This window comes from Aplysia californica, unplaced genomic scaffold (assembly GCF_000002075.1).
Source record: "Aplysia californica isolate F4 #8 unplaced genomic scaffold, AplCal3.0 scaffold00018, whole genome shotgun sequence".
Lineage (NCBI taxonomy): Eukaryota > Metazoa > Mollusca > Gastropoda > Aplysiida > Aplysiidae > Aplysia > Aplysia californica.
In genome coordinates, this window is record NW_004797288.1 from 2113878 (window position 1) to 2128835 (window position 14958).

The 14958-nt window shown below is 37.5% G+C and overlaps 1 protein-coding gene across 1 annotated transcript in view; it reads right to left on the reverse strand.

Moving 5' to 3' along the window:
• Nucleotides 1–14958, reverse strand: part of LOC101858907 — a gene marked incomplete at its 5' end in the record, with an annotated part of 110355 nt that overhangs the window by 21798 nt on the left and 73599 nt on the right. Inside the window, 19 exon segments of the mRNA XM_013086389.1 lie at nt 611–719; nt 1523–1624; nt 2140–2314; nt 2639–2832; nt 3390–3515; nt 4624–4788; nt 5169–5370; nt 6795–7189; nt 7664–7772; nt 8001–8218; nt 8691–8844; nt 9290–9429; nt 9876–9975; nt 10142–10357; nt 11222–11466; nt 11993–12086; nt 12529–12687; nt 13290–13421; nt 13883–14106. Coding sequence (XP_012941843.1) covers nt 611–719; nt 1523–1624; nt 2140–2314; nt 2639–2832; nt 3390–3515; nt 4624–4788; nt 5169–5370; nt 6795–7189; nt 7664–7772; nt 8001–8218; nt 8691–8844; nt 9290–9429; nt 9876–9975; nt 10142–10357; nt 11222–11466; nt 11993–12086; nt 12529–12687; nt 13290–13421; nt 13883–14106 — 3259 coding nt within the window.

Here is a 14958-nt window from a genome sequence, read left to right on the forward strand (position 1 = left end):
TGAGACGAGCTTCCACCCAGCCTAACTACGCTGAAAGGGATACAACATCACAGCTTGAAAGATCTAGGTAACTCACTAAAAATTCTCCCTATACAGGAATCAAACTTTTCTCAGAGTAACATTCAAAGTTATTGCACAGCCACGTTTTTCCATTAACACATCTCCAGAATTTTCTATAACTTGAATTTTCACAACATAGCAAAGGAGGGTCAAATATGAAATCAGATTTAACAGTGTAAAAATTCAACAAAAGAGATATGTAAGAAACTTCCACATGAAATCTATGTTGTAGAGATCTTTAATCCTTTAATTCAACAGTTTTTTACCTCTCCTGTAAAACTATCTTCCTTGGAAAAGTCAAATCTCTGCCCAACACAAGTATGATTCATCATAACTACATTCAGAAATGTATGCCTAATGTAGGGTCCATGAAATATGACAACTAACTGCTATTTTCAATGAGAACATACCAGCCGCCTAACTCCTTTTCCCACTGTAAAAAACACACACGCACGCACACATGCACACATGCATGCACACACACATACACACACACTCATACATACATAGTCACATGTATTTGTCCACATCCCAAAAAGCTTTCACTTACATAGGTCCAAGCTTGTATGGAATAGGGGCAACACGGACATCATAATAGATATCTGTTCTCACATTCTTCTCGGCGTATGGGAAGATGAGCTCACCATTGACATACATACCTAAAAAACAAAACAAAGGGTAAATGTGCTCAAATGTGCCACAGATGCCAATTATACCAAAACAGAGAAGTACAAATTTATCTGTGCTTTGTACAAGTTTGTTTTTAAAAAAATCTATACATGAGCCTATTATGTAATGTTCTGAAAATGCAAAAAGCCTTGTTTAAACCTCTAAAACAATTAAGATTTCAACAAACAATTAAGCAGATGAGTTGAGGAATGGGAAAAAAAGAAACATTTTCACAACATTTTAAGCAAAACAGAAAAGTAATCAACCTCAAGCAAGGAAGCAAAACAAAGCAGTTAATCTTAATTCACGAACATATCTTGCATACACCTTCACAGTGTACAATTGACAAAAACTTCTACACTTGTGAGAAAAGCACAATGGGTTTAATGTACAGATTTTATTCCTGAAAAAAAAAAGTCTAAAGAAAGCTGATGTTTAAACTTAAGGTTGATCCATTTGAATGAAGGAGAAATGGGGAAAAAATGTGAGAGAATTAAAGCAAGGACAGATGGAAAAAAGCAAGATCTGCCATCTTCAATAGTACAATGAAACAACAGCAAAATTATGGACCACATGAAGAGAAAAATATGATTTAAGAAAAGGAAATTGTATTCTTTCAAAAAAGCATCATGCTATAACCTACCCTTTTCTGAACGTTGTGATATTTGACAGGAGATATCATTGAATCTAGGACCTTGAAAAATCTACTTCGTAGCTGAATGTCGAAGGTATATAGACTAAGCATTTCCTTGCTCTTTAAACGGTTAACGTTTTAATCTACATGACAACTTACCGCCGATGATGCCATGGAAACCAGTGCCATTGACTATTTGTCCACCCTGGTACACTCCACCAATGAAAATCTTGCTCAAGCGATCAAATTTGCCATGAGAAGCTGAATTTGAAGAAAAGATTAGTATTAACACAACTGAAAATATATACAGAGACTTGTTTGGTCACATGACTGACACTATTCTCAAACATAGTATGTCAAAGATTCTTTCCGGAACCAACATGAATTATCACTCTCAATGAAAAACTAAAAAATGTTTAAATCAGTAGCAGCATTATCCTCCAAAAATATAACATTCTTCTTCCTATGTTCTTTTACAAATGGAAATATGAACTATTCAAATCAACTAGTCTAGTCAGAAGTGATATGTATAAATTCAGAACATAAAGGGAGGGTAAAAGAAATCATTTAGAAGTTAAAAAATGAATTCGAGCTGAAAAGAAGGACATGAACATGATTGGTGGATCATTAAAAAAAGGATCAATCTACATCTGACACCCTCCACCAAGTATCCACTGATAAACCAGAACACAAGTCTCCCTCTCAAATTACCATCCCCAGGTAAAGTTCAACTTTATGATGGAAACATAGACAAAAAAAGACCAACACATTCTTACTGAGGTGAGAATTAAAGTTGACGCCCTCATCCACATACAGAGTTCCTTTGTCTGCAGTGCGAACAAAACGAATGATATGGTAGCGACCGTCACTAATGTCGATGTCGCCATTGGTGATGGTGGTCGACGCACCCTTGCCGTCAGTGTCATAGGTCACCACCACATAGCCATTAACCTATACACACAAAAAGCAAAGTTGACTTTAAACTATGAAGCTGATTTTTTTACATCAAAGTATGAAAACCAGGGTTTATTCAGTCGTAAGCTAGCAACACTTTAAAATATTCTTTGTGAAGAGAAGAGTGAAAACTTATAACATAATATAGCAGATTTTGTTTTGTGTATCAGAAATCCTATTAATGAGACAATTTCACTCTAGCTCAAGTTAAATGGTTGACTTAGGTAAACACTGTTTCTTTTTTCTTTTACGTTTTCTGAAAAAAAAAAAAAAAACACTTTAAAAAATTGTTATGATCCTTGATGATTAAGTTTCTCTCACCATCTTGATCTCAATGAAGTCGTCAAAGATGCCAGAGATCAACTTGGCCAAGACTGCATTCTTCTCTTCAGTCATTACACCGAAGATGATCTCATCCTTTTCATTGTCGTTTCGCTTCAAAGCAGGGTAGTTGTACACCATCATGCCATAGAGGTCATACTTTCCTTGACTGCGGAAGTAGTAGCCCAATGGTTCTGTGGACAAAAGAAATGTAAATGAATGCCAATTTTTTCCTTTTATTTACTGCAGTAAGTACTACAACAGAAGCATCCACTGAAAGTGAGAAAACGATAGCAATGAGACAAAATGATGCAAATTTAAAAAAAAACTTATTACTCCTACTATAACATGACTGATACGCAGTTATGAGAAAATACCATACACACTTAAGATGCCTGCTGAAAACTATCTGTACTGACTCTGTGTTGACACGTTCTGACACAAACACTTCAGACCCTTTAGCGTATTTTAACACATGTCTCGTAGAATCAAATTTACAGAGCCCGGACTGGAAAACAAGATGATGGAAACTGCATCGATACAAGCTTACAACTCAAAAAGATTGATCCAGTGAGGCTTAATAAGCAAACATGAACACCTGCAAAGAATTAACATGCCCTAGTGCTTTGACCCCCCCCCCCCCCCCCCCCCCCCCCCCTCCCCGTCTTCACGAGAACCTTACTCCAAACATAGACAAACCAGATGCCAAGGAAAGGTGTCAAATATCCAGCTCTGACAAATTGGCACTCACCATTTGAACAGACAGGGCCAGCAAAACCTGTCATTGAGCAATCACACCATGTAGAGCCGTCTTTCAAGTTGTCATGGCAAATTCCACCATTCATGCAAGACGTCTCTGTACACATTGTTCGGATGTCTGCATGGGAGATACAACCGCAAATGCAAATGACTTTTAAAAAGCAAACAAAAATAAAATAAAACAAACAAAAATAACAAAGAGAAGTTACATTCTACTTATCTATGCCAAAGTCTTTAAGGTTGTACAATTGTCTGCATTACTATCACTGGTGATTTTTATCTTTACCTGATATTGCATTGAGAAACATCTTGAACAGTCTTGTAGTCACAAATGAGTGTATGATGAAATTAAAAAAACAAACAACCCTATTGACAGCTTATGTCTGTGTTTTTATTCCACAAAGAGTACACTGTTTTCTCTCTTAACACGAAGAATTCCCTTTTTTCAATTTCTGCTTACAAAATTGAAAATGATTGCAGCAAGGTGACAAGCATTACAGTTTGTTTGCTTCACATCTTCGCATTACCAAGGAAAGGTAGTAATTTTCTTATTTGCTTTACAGTTGGGTTAAAAAACATATTTGAGTTACCTCTGTTTTTTTTCAGTAGCAGTGACTACATATCAGAAGTTGAGTAACTATTTCATGGCTTTTTTTTTCAAATAGATTTGCAGTTTTGAATCAGCAGTATCTGTTTTTGGATACTATTTTCTTCATTATATTTTTCTTTGGCTATCCTGTTTTCTATCAGCCACTTTTATTTTTTGTGAACACATACTCTGATTTTAACAACCCCAAAGAATGGAAACCTTAAAAAGGGGGCAGTTAAAACCATACTCAGTCCCAGTTGACATACTAATACAAGAAGTGCACTTTGTGAAATTAGATTGCAAGATACCTACTGTTTAGTAGTGACTGAGTTAATGTTTGAACAGTTTGGTAGGCATCACAAAAACCTCATTTTATTGGAAAACAGGTCAGACAAGTTTTCTAGAAAACAAACACTAAACATTTGAAGGATCTATTTACAACACACACTCAGAAACATATATAGGTCAAACTATTAAAAGAAACTGAGACAAGTCCTTTGCCCATTTATCATTATTGCTGAAGAACTCATTAAATTTCTATTGCTTCTTTATCATAGCCCTCTTAGAATTAAAAATGAAAGCAAAGGTAAATACAAGAAATGTCTTTTCTATCCAGAACAAATTCCATATATATCACCTTGGCATTTATTCAGAATATTGACATTCTGTGCTGTGCCGTAGCCAAAGATGTCAGGCAACCCTTGTCCAAAATCCATGGAGGCCAGACAGCCACGGTATCCATTCTTGGATGACAAGAACTCTCGAATGTATTTCTTCTCAAACAGTTCTTCTGGCAAGCCACCTACGGAAGGAAGAAAACATTTGTCAAACTCTAAAATTCCAAAGAGAATTCACATATTTTGAGGGGTCTTTTTTAACAAATTCAAAAGCAGCAGTACTGATAATCGTAAAACCCTAAAACTTAGACAAAATGAAAATACTTGCTGTACAAAAAAGGAGAACCAAAAAAAAGAAAAAAAAAAAAAAGAAAAAAGTTCATTTTTTCATACAGACTAACGGGCCTTATATAACATTCAGCCACCCACACTCACGCACGAATGCACACACGCACGCACACACACACATGTATGCGCACGCACACATACACACAAGACCTGTAACCCTGTCATCTGAATCTATCACAGTTAAATTCATGAATTTTCATGGCAACTGCCCACTCACCAATGTACAGAGGTCCCCGAAGATTAATGGAGTGGATTCCAGAGTGCGAGTGGGAGGTGGTGTGGCCGTCAATAGACATGGTCACCTGCTTCTGCCCCTTGATGTTGCGGTAAGCCACCGACACAGCATGCCATTTACCATCATTGTACTTGGCGCCCTCGAGGGTAACGATAGTAAGGGGTGGTTTGCCTGGAATGTCAAACTGAAATAGAGAAAATTCCAGAGAAATTCTGAGAGGCAGATTTAGCATTCTTTTGCTCCAATTCTAATCTAAAAAAAACCCAAATATACTGAACATTTTCATACCACACTCTTTGAGCATTACTTCATGTTATTATGTGACCATATTTGGGGATGGACTGTTTCAACCTGATAAGAAATGGAACAGTGTTGAAATGAGATTGAGTCCAATCAATATATAGCAGTAGGCAGATTTTCATAACTTGTTATCATCTGATCAAAACAAAGCAAATGTGGGTGCTTTAAAAGTTAATTAATGATGGACTGAAAGGTATTAGTTTGGCTCTGTTCTAAAGATTTTCCTGGGATTGAAGTACATTTTAAAAAAATCAACTCCTGTTCTGTTCTGTTGCGTTAGTCCACATCCAATATAAAGTATTTCTAGACAATTACGCTTAATGTTTAAAAAAAATCAGATTATATAGTGAGGATTAGAGGAAGAGGAAGAAAAAAAGACATATTGAAAATTAATATTATTTTCTGAATCCAAAATCTCACTTTAACAAAACAGCTTTATTAGCTTGCTAAAATACAGTTTCATCTGACAAAATTATATATACCATCTCGGCCTTTGAGATCGGCGATGAAAAGACTTTTAAGACCTATCCAAAGCAAAAGTCAGAGACTCGGAGGGAGAGCTTTTTCACACCACGCCCTCTCCTTGTGGAACGCTTTACCAGCTCATCTACGGGAGTCCACCACTTAATCAATATTTAAATCAGAACTTAAAACGCTTTTGTTTCAGTCCAGCTTCAATCTATAATTTCCGACATTCCCAATACAAATATTATTATGTTCTCTCAGTATCTATTTTGTTCTCTCAGTATCGTTTATTCATGCTGTTTTGTTCTGTAAGAATTTATGACTGTGTGAATTCATCAATGTGCGCGAGGGTTTCTGGGTAAGCTTTGTGGGATTGTCTTTACTCAAGGATGTACTGGAGAGAGAGAGAGAGAGAGAGAGAGAGAGAGAGAGAGAGAAAAGAGAGAGAGAGAGAGAGAAAAGAGAGAGAGAGAGAGAGAGAGAAGAGAGAGAGAGACAGAGAAAGACAGAGAGAGAGACAGAGAAAGACAGAGAAAGACAGAGAGAGAGACAGAGACAGAGTGAGACTAGGGAGAGAAAGAGAGAGAAAGGGGATTACTATAGGAGCTGTGCGCTTCATATGTTCTTGTATTATTGTACAGCGCTTTGAGCACTTCTTTGTGGAAATGCGCTATATAAATGCAATTTATTATTATTATTATTAATTAATTGAGCTAAAGAATTCTTACAGCCAAACGGTTGTAAACCCAATCTGTTCCACTATTATAGAAACACACATTCAAATAAACATAAATATAAGAGAAACAAAGCCTTCTTGATGACTGAATATCAAATCAAAGTTACCTTAACAAAGACTCTGCCATTAAACAGCTCAATAGCAAACAGCTCCTTGTTACGTCCCTCGTTGAACAAAATGATTCCATTCTCATCTGTGGTCTTGAACACAAAGTTCAAGTTCAAATTTGAAACTCGGCCAAGAGATGGCAGCTTGATAAAAAGGTCATAGCTTGGGAATGTAACATCGTAGAAAATAAGAGGAGGCAGGTTGGGTTCTTGAAAGAAGATTCCATCTCCACCAGTGTGAATTTCGTTGAGAATATCAAATTTTCCTACATAAAAGTTTCTGAGGTAGCCAATGTATGGTTTTACATCTCCTAAATAGTCCACCTCTCCGTCTTTGTATCCTCCAATGAAGATATTTTTGATAAACAGGAAAAATCCTTCTCCGGGAAGAATCTCTGAAAAAAAACAGCATCAAAAACTTGGATAAATGGCAAACAAATCCATAACAATAATTGTAAAACACATTCAAAGCGTACTTTGGAAACAAAACAGAAGAGCTTAGCTATAAATATGATGACAATAAGTTTGTATAGCGTCTGGAACATCCTAATAAAATTATTCAAAATTTCAGCAGTTACTAAGAAATCAAATTAGTAGTCATCCCTATCTTGAGAAACAAAACAATATGTGGGGTTGATGAAGGCTCGTCTGTAGCTTCTTTTGATGTATTGAAATTCCTTCTTGAGAAGAATTCAAGAGAAGGGCTTAGTTTGGGTATATTTTTACAAGTTACCAGATAATCAAATACAAAACCGATTCATTTTTAATCAGTCCTCGTCTTTTTATGATTTATTATAATATAAATTCGAAACCGTTAACTACTGTTGATTGAAATGTCCCTACATAACCAGTCATCAATCTGTACTTACTTTTTTCATGGTCCAGATCGTCAATCCAAACCTCCATCTGGTTCCCCCGACGCTGCATGTAGACAGTGTGCCATTGCATATCATTCAAGTTCTCACCCAGATAAAAAGTCTGTGGAGCAACAAAAATTGGTTATCCTATATTATTATGTTCTCCCAAATGAATGTATTTTGTTTCTTTTGTGATTCCGTATTGACTAGCATAGCATGTTGCTAAGAAGTTTCCTCTTCTTTTTGCCACCTTTTTTGCCCCCTTTCCCCCCTTCACCCCCACACCACCCCTACTCCTCCTCCACCACTCTCCACTTATACATGAATTCACACAATACTAAGTACATACCTGGTATTCTCCTCCTAGATTAGTGGTAATCTTAATCTTTCCTCCTTCCAGCTCAGCCCTCATGAAGCCTCCGTCACTTCGAGCCTTTGTGTGAAAGATGAGCCCATCTGTCACCATGGTCTTGAAGCGGAATGAGATATCATCCCTATGGAACCTCTGTTCAGGTCGGAATTCCAGCCTGTAGGTTGTCGAGCCATTGAACATTCCAGTCCATGCAGCTGAAGAGAGATACATTGAGCAAATTAGTGCAAAGTGTGTCATGAAAATCTTGTTTTAGCGAGTAAAGATAAGCATTTCAAGACAATAACAGTCATTTTATGCTTGAAAAGTGTAAGTAGGATAGCAATTTAAAAAAGAACCTACCAGTAGAGCCTTCCATTTTGTACTACATAAATGGCTGGAACAGTTCAGCTTTTGAGCAATCTTATTTCCACTGAAAATTCTTAGTAAAGAAAAAGTTGGAGAAAGAAATGAGTTACCTCCGAAAGTCATCCCTTTTAAGGGTTTTCCATAGACTGATTTTTCTTTGTATTATCAAAGAGATAATTACATACAGCATTGAACTGACAAAACCTCATCAGATTTACACATAACAAGATTTGACTACATGTTCACATAGTCATGTCACCAAACAACTAGAAAGAAAGAAGGGAAAAAAAAGCCAAAACTTTGACAGCCACAGAAACTCACGGACTTCGCACCGCTTCCCACTATAGTCCGTGGCGCGGCAGTCGCAGTGGTAATTTCCCCATTTGTTCACACAGTAACCGTGCACACAGGGACTCTGGGTAGAGCACTGCTGAGGCATTGCACTGCACCGACGATCCACACGGCCAAACAGTTGCTGAAATGCGCAACAGCACAATATGATATACACAACAGCACATTATGACATACACAACAGCACACTATGGTGCACACAACAGCACATTATGATATACACAGTAGCCCACTATGGTGCACACAACAGCACATTATGACACACAACAGCAAATTATGATACACAGAAAAGTACATTATGGTACAATGTGACAAATTGGATCTAAGGCACCCTGTTTGTCAGCATTAAGTGAAGCACACCGACACAATAATGACCATTTATTATTATCATTATTATTGCAAACTAGGGGTGAAGAAATAACAAAAATAAGTGTATGCACGACAGACACATAATTACCCTTGCAGTTTGTCTGATTCTTCTTCTCTCATATACTGAGATATTGAACCTCCGAACACCCCCCATCACCCCCCCCGCCCTCCCCTTTGCTATTTTCATTTAGCATCCTCACCTGGTTCTGTACATAGCGGTGAAGATCGATGATCCGTCCACTGATCTGCAGGTCTTCTATACAACCCTGGTAGCCCTCACGAGCCCACGTGTGCCATGGCAGGAGCTCCATGGTGGAGTAGCCACCAATGTACAATGGGCCTAAGAAACGATACGGAAAAATCGTTCTATTATTTGTGTCTATTTATTATGATTCTGTTGACGTTCTTCAGCTAAAGCAGCACTAAAACATAGCAAAGAACTTGCCCATGTATGCCTTAAGGTAATTTATTGTAAAGAAGGAAGTTTATTATTTTGTACTGTGTAAAAGTAAAATCTACCATTAAAATTTGAATAATATTTTAGACATGCAAGATATAATATTTTCCACTCTGATGATGTGATTCATTTTTCCACTTAAGGTTTGTTTGATAAAGGAAGAAAATCTGCAACTAGGCTTTTATGAAAATAATGGTTTACACATACTTTTACAGAATTAATTCAGCATAAAATACACACATACAATTGCTCATCTCCCAAAGAGTCAGTTTAAAAGTAAATTTTCTTTAGTCACTTCATGTAAGAGGCTAAATTAGTTGGTTCCTTACCCAAGTCACGAGGCAAACGTTCAGGGCTAATGATTCTGATTCTTTGGGAGTTTCTGTCCAGTCGAGTGGCAATCTGTGTGTCGTAAAACTTCAGAATCACCTGAGAAGAGTGTAGAAGAAGTAAAACATTAGGGCATGATGTAAATAATGTAAAGAGTCGGAGTGGACATGTTTGAAAAATGTTTGCAATGGATATATACAGTGATCTTTATGGTGAAGAATGAGAATGAGCTTGTGTTGATTCTCTCCCTATCCAAGTGGCTCACCTCATGAGGCTGTCCATCCGATACTTCAGACTCAGACAGAAGAGTCCTCTTGGACTCTCCGCCAAAGTTGTGAACCAAGTAGAGCTTCCCATCAAAGATCTCCAAGGCTAGGTAGTTCCTGCCAATGATATTGCTGGTGGTGTACACAAGAAGCCCTTCACGCTTAATGGTCTGGAACTTGAAAGACAGGGCGCTGCCGGCTTGGATCTGGAAACGCTGTAAAATAATTGACAAGTTTCGATCTCAAGTACTTGCTGTGACCATTTTTGAAAGAAGTTGAATTCCCAGCAACACACAATGCATTGGTCTTTACAGTAAAATATAAATATTATTTTGATAAAATGTCAATTGTTATTTTTTAAGATTGAAATTTTTACCATAACATTTCTAACCACTTACTTAGTCTGATCATAGACCAAAACGAAGCCCCGCTTTGAATTGTTGTAAATGCTACCAACTTGTGTTCTGCGCGCTCATATGACCTAATGCAGTTGCGAGCACTGTAAAACTCTTACCAAACTAACTAACAACACACAATATAGAACCTCCCTAAAATGGAGTACTTGATTCCCTGTCAAGACAGTGGTTCAGGCATGGGGATTTGGGAAATGTCAAGGTGGAGGATTCAAAAGATTAATGGGATGCTAACTGAAATGTAAATGTTTCTGATAAAAGTAGTAGTCTTCAACAAGCCTGAATGCCACAGCCCCTAAGGAACAGAAAAGGACCATAGTAACACTGAAAATCCAGGTTTCTAGTTTTGGTGCACCAAAATGCCTGTTATCAGAGGTGCTAAGCGTCTACAAAAAAAATCTAGAACTTTTAGAACTCCACGGAAATGCACGGACTCAAATTACTTACAAGTTAAATTTTTTAAAATCCTTTCAAATTATGGTTTGAAAAGGGTGAGACTATTGTTTTCCTTAGGGAAATGTGTTTCAGTCACAATACTGATTTTTTACTTTATCAGATCATAGCTCTAAACAATATGGGCCACCTTTTCATTCCTTTCTCAATACACACACGCAATAGTGTTATGATTGAGATGAAATTAAATCTAAGAGAAAAGAAACTGCCTACCTCTTGTAGAACAAAAAAGACTTCTTTGTCTTTGATTGTGACAGACGTCAACAAGGGTGGAGGTCTGGTTGTTATTGGTGGTCTGGTGGGTCTTGTGCGGCGGGGCGTGGGTCTGGTGGGTCTTGTGCGGCGGGGTGTGGGTCGTGTGGGCCGCGTCCTGCGCGGTGTGGGACGTGTAGGTCGTGTTCGGCGAGGCGTGGGCCAAGTACCACGAGGCGGCCAGTCCACGGTGACCACGTCAATACCTGGACAGGAGAGGCAAAGCAGTAGTATGCAAAAACAGCTGTTGCAATAGGGCTTATGATTACTAGACAGGTGAGTGATATCCAGTTTTGCACCTGCTTACTCAATACAACAGCATACATCCACTGAAGAAGGCACACACATGTGTGCGCGCACACACACACACACACACACACACACACACACACACACACACACACACACACACACACACACACACATACACACACTCAAAATTATATGTAGAAAGGTTCAGTTTGGCAACTACCTAAGAAAGGACTACTCTTAATAGTTATGCAATATAAAACAATTAATGTTCAACCCTAAATTATTGCGTAAAGTGTTCACCAGCACAAAGTGCACTCCACTCTCTTGAACACAATCTTAATTTTCACCCTCGATATTGCAATCTTATCATGACCACCTCTCTCTATGATTTTACTTATTTGTATGCTCTTTGAACAAAGTTGGTGCCACTTTTAGAAAAGATCTTCCTTTCTATTTCTGTACGCACAAGATCTGACTTACCGTCACCGTTGACATCATCTCCAAGCTCAGCAATTAGATTAACTTCATTTTTGAAGACTCTGTTACCCTGCCGTGTCTCAGTCTTGTATAAAACCTGCCAAAGAGAGCACGCAGAAAGAAAGAATGAAGGAATGAATTACTAGTAAGACTTCCAAAGATTCTTTTCATCACATGATAGAATCTTCATGTCTTCCAATATCTGACACAACAAAAAAAAAAGCTCAGTGGAGTAAAGAAAATTAAAAGTTTTCAGGATTAAAAACTACTCTCCACTGCTCAAGACTTATACTATATCAAGATTAAAATTGACAAACACAAAATATTAAGCATCATCACTTATTTACTTCACTAAGATAAGAATGGGTACCCTGTTAATGACAGGGAAACATCTTGTCAGTATGCTAGTGTTTGAATGCCTGTAAAATGACAGCTTTCGCTGAATATTTTTCATGAAGCTGAGAATGTTTTAAAATGATGCAGGGTCTACAAAGCAAGGTAAAAATAAGATGTAAAGTGGGTAAACCGAAACTACTTACAAGAGCAAGGCCACCATTAAAGTTCTGCACTACACGACCTCCTGTGGATGCGTAGGTGTTGGTGGTTCCTCCCAGGTACACTTCTGCAGGCACCAGGAACTGGATGTTCTCAGCAAAGATGTACTCCACAGGATAATTGTTGTTCACTGTCATTGTCACCTTTAGAAACAAGTACAACATTTTACTTTAACCCTTTCCTGTTCAACCTGCCAAAACATGTCAGCGGGAAAAAAATTACAAATTGCTGATGCACCTTTTTTGTCTAATGAGATTGACTCTATGGTAAACTTGGCTATGATAATGATAAAAACAGATTATTGACTGAAAGCTGTCGCCTTTACTTCATTTCTAGCGAGGAAAGTGTGCCAGAAGGAAAATCAGCAGTCAGAATTAATTCACTTCCATTAAGCTCAAAGGAGTGTGAACACCAGAAGGCTGCTAAGTGCACTGGAGGTTGAACAAACTATCAGCCATTTCAGACACAGAATGTGGAGAGAAAAAAGTTGAAAAATAAAGCAAAACAACTAAGAAAGGCATTCTTGTCCTTGATAGAACAGGTCTTGTTCTGAAATAACCAGGCTGTAAAAATTATGTCCTGAAAAAAGGGCAAATTCAAAGTTGATCCACTGATCAGTGCCAAAGACGGAGAAGTGGGTGGATCTTTTTGTTGCTGGCAGCACATATCAGAGGATGAAATACGTAGACGGATGGAACATAAAAAGCTTATTCATTATTTCCCAAACATTCACACCCCTCCTTACCTTTCTGCCTCTGCGGCTCAAGCGGAACAGATACCAGGCACCATCATCAAAGCGCTTTCCCTCACGTTGACCGATAGTTATTTCATCGGGAGAACCAGTGCCATCATCATTGACAAAGACAAGGTAGCCATCCTGGAAAACAGAAGAAAAAACAGTGTTGACTGAAGAACAGATTGCATGTTGTAAACATATAAGATGTGCCATTTTCCCTGTTTTCAAATAACTAATCTTTTAGTTGTGGTGAAAAATAGTAAACAAACTTCAATATAAAAATGTACACATGTAATGAAACTCTCTGTCATTTGTGATAGAGAAAATTGAATAACATCACAAGGCAGATATTTGTGTATTCCTACCTGGGAGAACCCTATGTAGTGATAAAAAGAAAGTTTAAGGAACAGAAATGCCCATAAAAGGATCACCAACTCAATATATACTCACAGTTTATGATGTGGTCTATGTACATAAAGCAGCACAATCAAAAGCAAGTGAAGTAAATTTAATTGAGTATGACTTTAAGAAAATTAATTTAGCGAAATATCACCCATAATCTTGTCACTTTTTTGATACAACTAAGCAATCCAGTAACTCACCCTGAGGGCCAGATACATTTTACGAGTCTGATCCTCATGGAACCAGATTAAACCATCCGGCTGATTGGCTAAGAAGTAAAACTGGAACTCTTCAGTGTCCGCTGGCTGCAGGTATTCTCTGGGCAGTCGGTTGAAGTTGAACTGGACAAATGAGCGGCCATTGAAGTTGATGATTTTGACCTTTCTAGTTCGGGGTGGGTACTGAGTAGTAATCTCTCCAAACTCTGTTGAGAGCAGAAAATAACAGATATTAGAAAGAAAGTTCGGTGGTCCAAGACTTGAAATGGTATCTCAAACAAAATACACATGTATGCACAGGTAATCAAACTAAACCATCAGTTCAATATGCTCAAAGAACCTCATATTTACAGTATGAAAGTCTTCTTCTAAAATCTTGAGACAAATGATAATAATGTATTAGAAACATGCACTTTTCCAAATATCACCAAATTCTGTAATATTTGAAAAGAGATGCATAAACCCATTGTTTCTGAAATTGTTCATAAAACATAGTTTAATCTGTCCAACAATAGCCTAAGGAAAATATGAATACTATAATTAGAGGATATGTTACATATGTATGCAAAGCACTTAAAAAGTGATGGGTATGATTCCTTTTCAATGAACCTGGTAAGTACATTATGGTACGGAAGGCAAGGTACAAATTGTGCAAAAGGAAAGCAGTGGATAATTTTATTGTAAAACATTTTTTTTTCAACATTAAGCATTAATATTCAGTCGGGAATGCAAAAATGGTTAGATAAAATGAAACTTGAGTACCTAAACTACAGTCAGATTTCTAACAACTCGATACTTTTTTCTTTCAATCCAACAATTCCATGAAAACTGGAAAGCAAAGCCCAAAAAGATTCTCAAGCAGCGAAATGCCTGCGCTACTACAAGAGCATGCACCCATGCAACGAATACTCATTGTAACTAATGCGAAAGAGCCTCCTATTTTTTACATATCAATATTACAGAGCACATACATGTAGAGTAGAGGTACTATAAGTACAATACAACAATATAGAGATAGATAAAATATTGAAGTCAAGCAAAAACAAATTATGCTGATG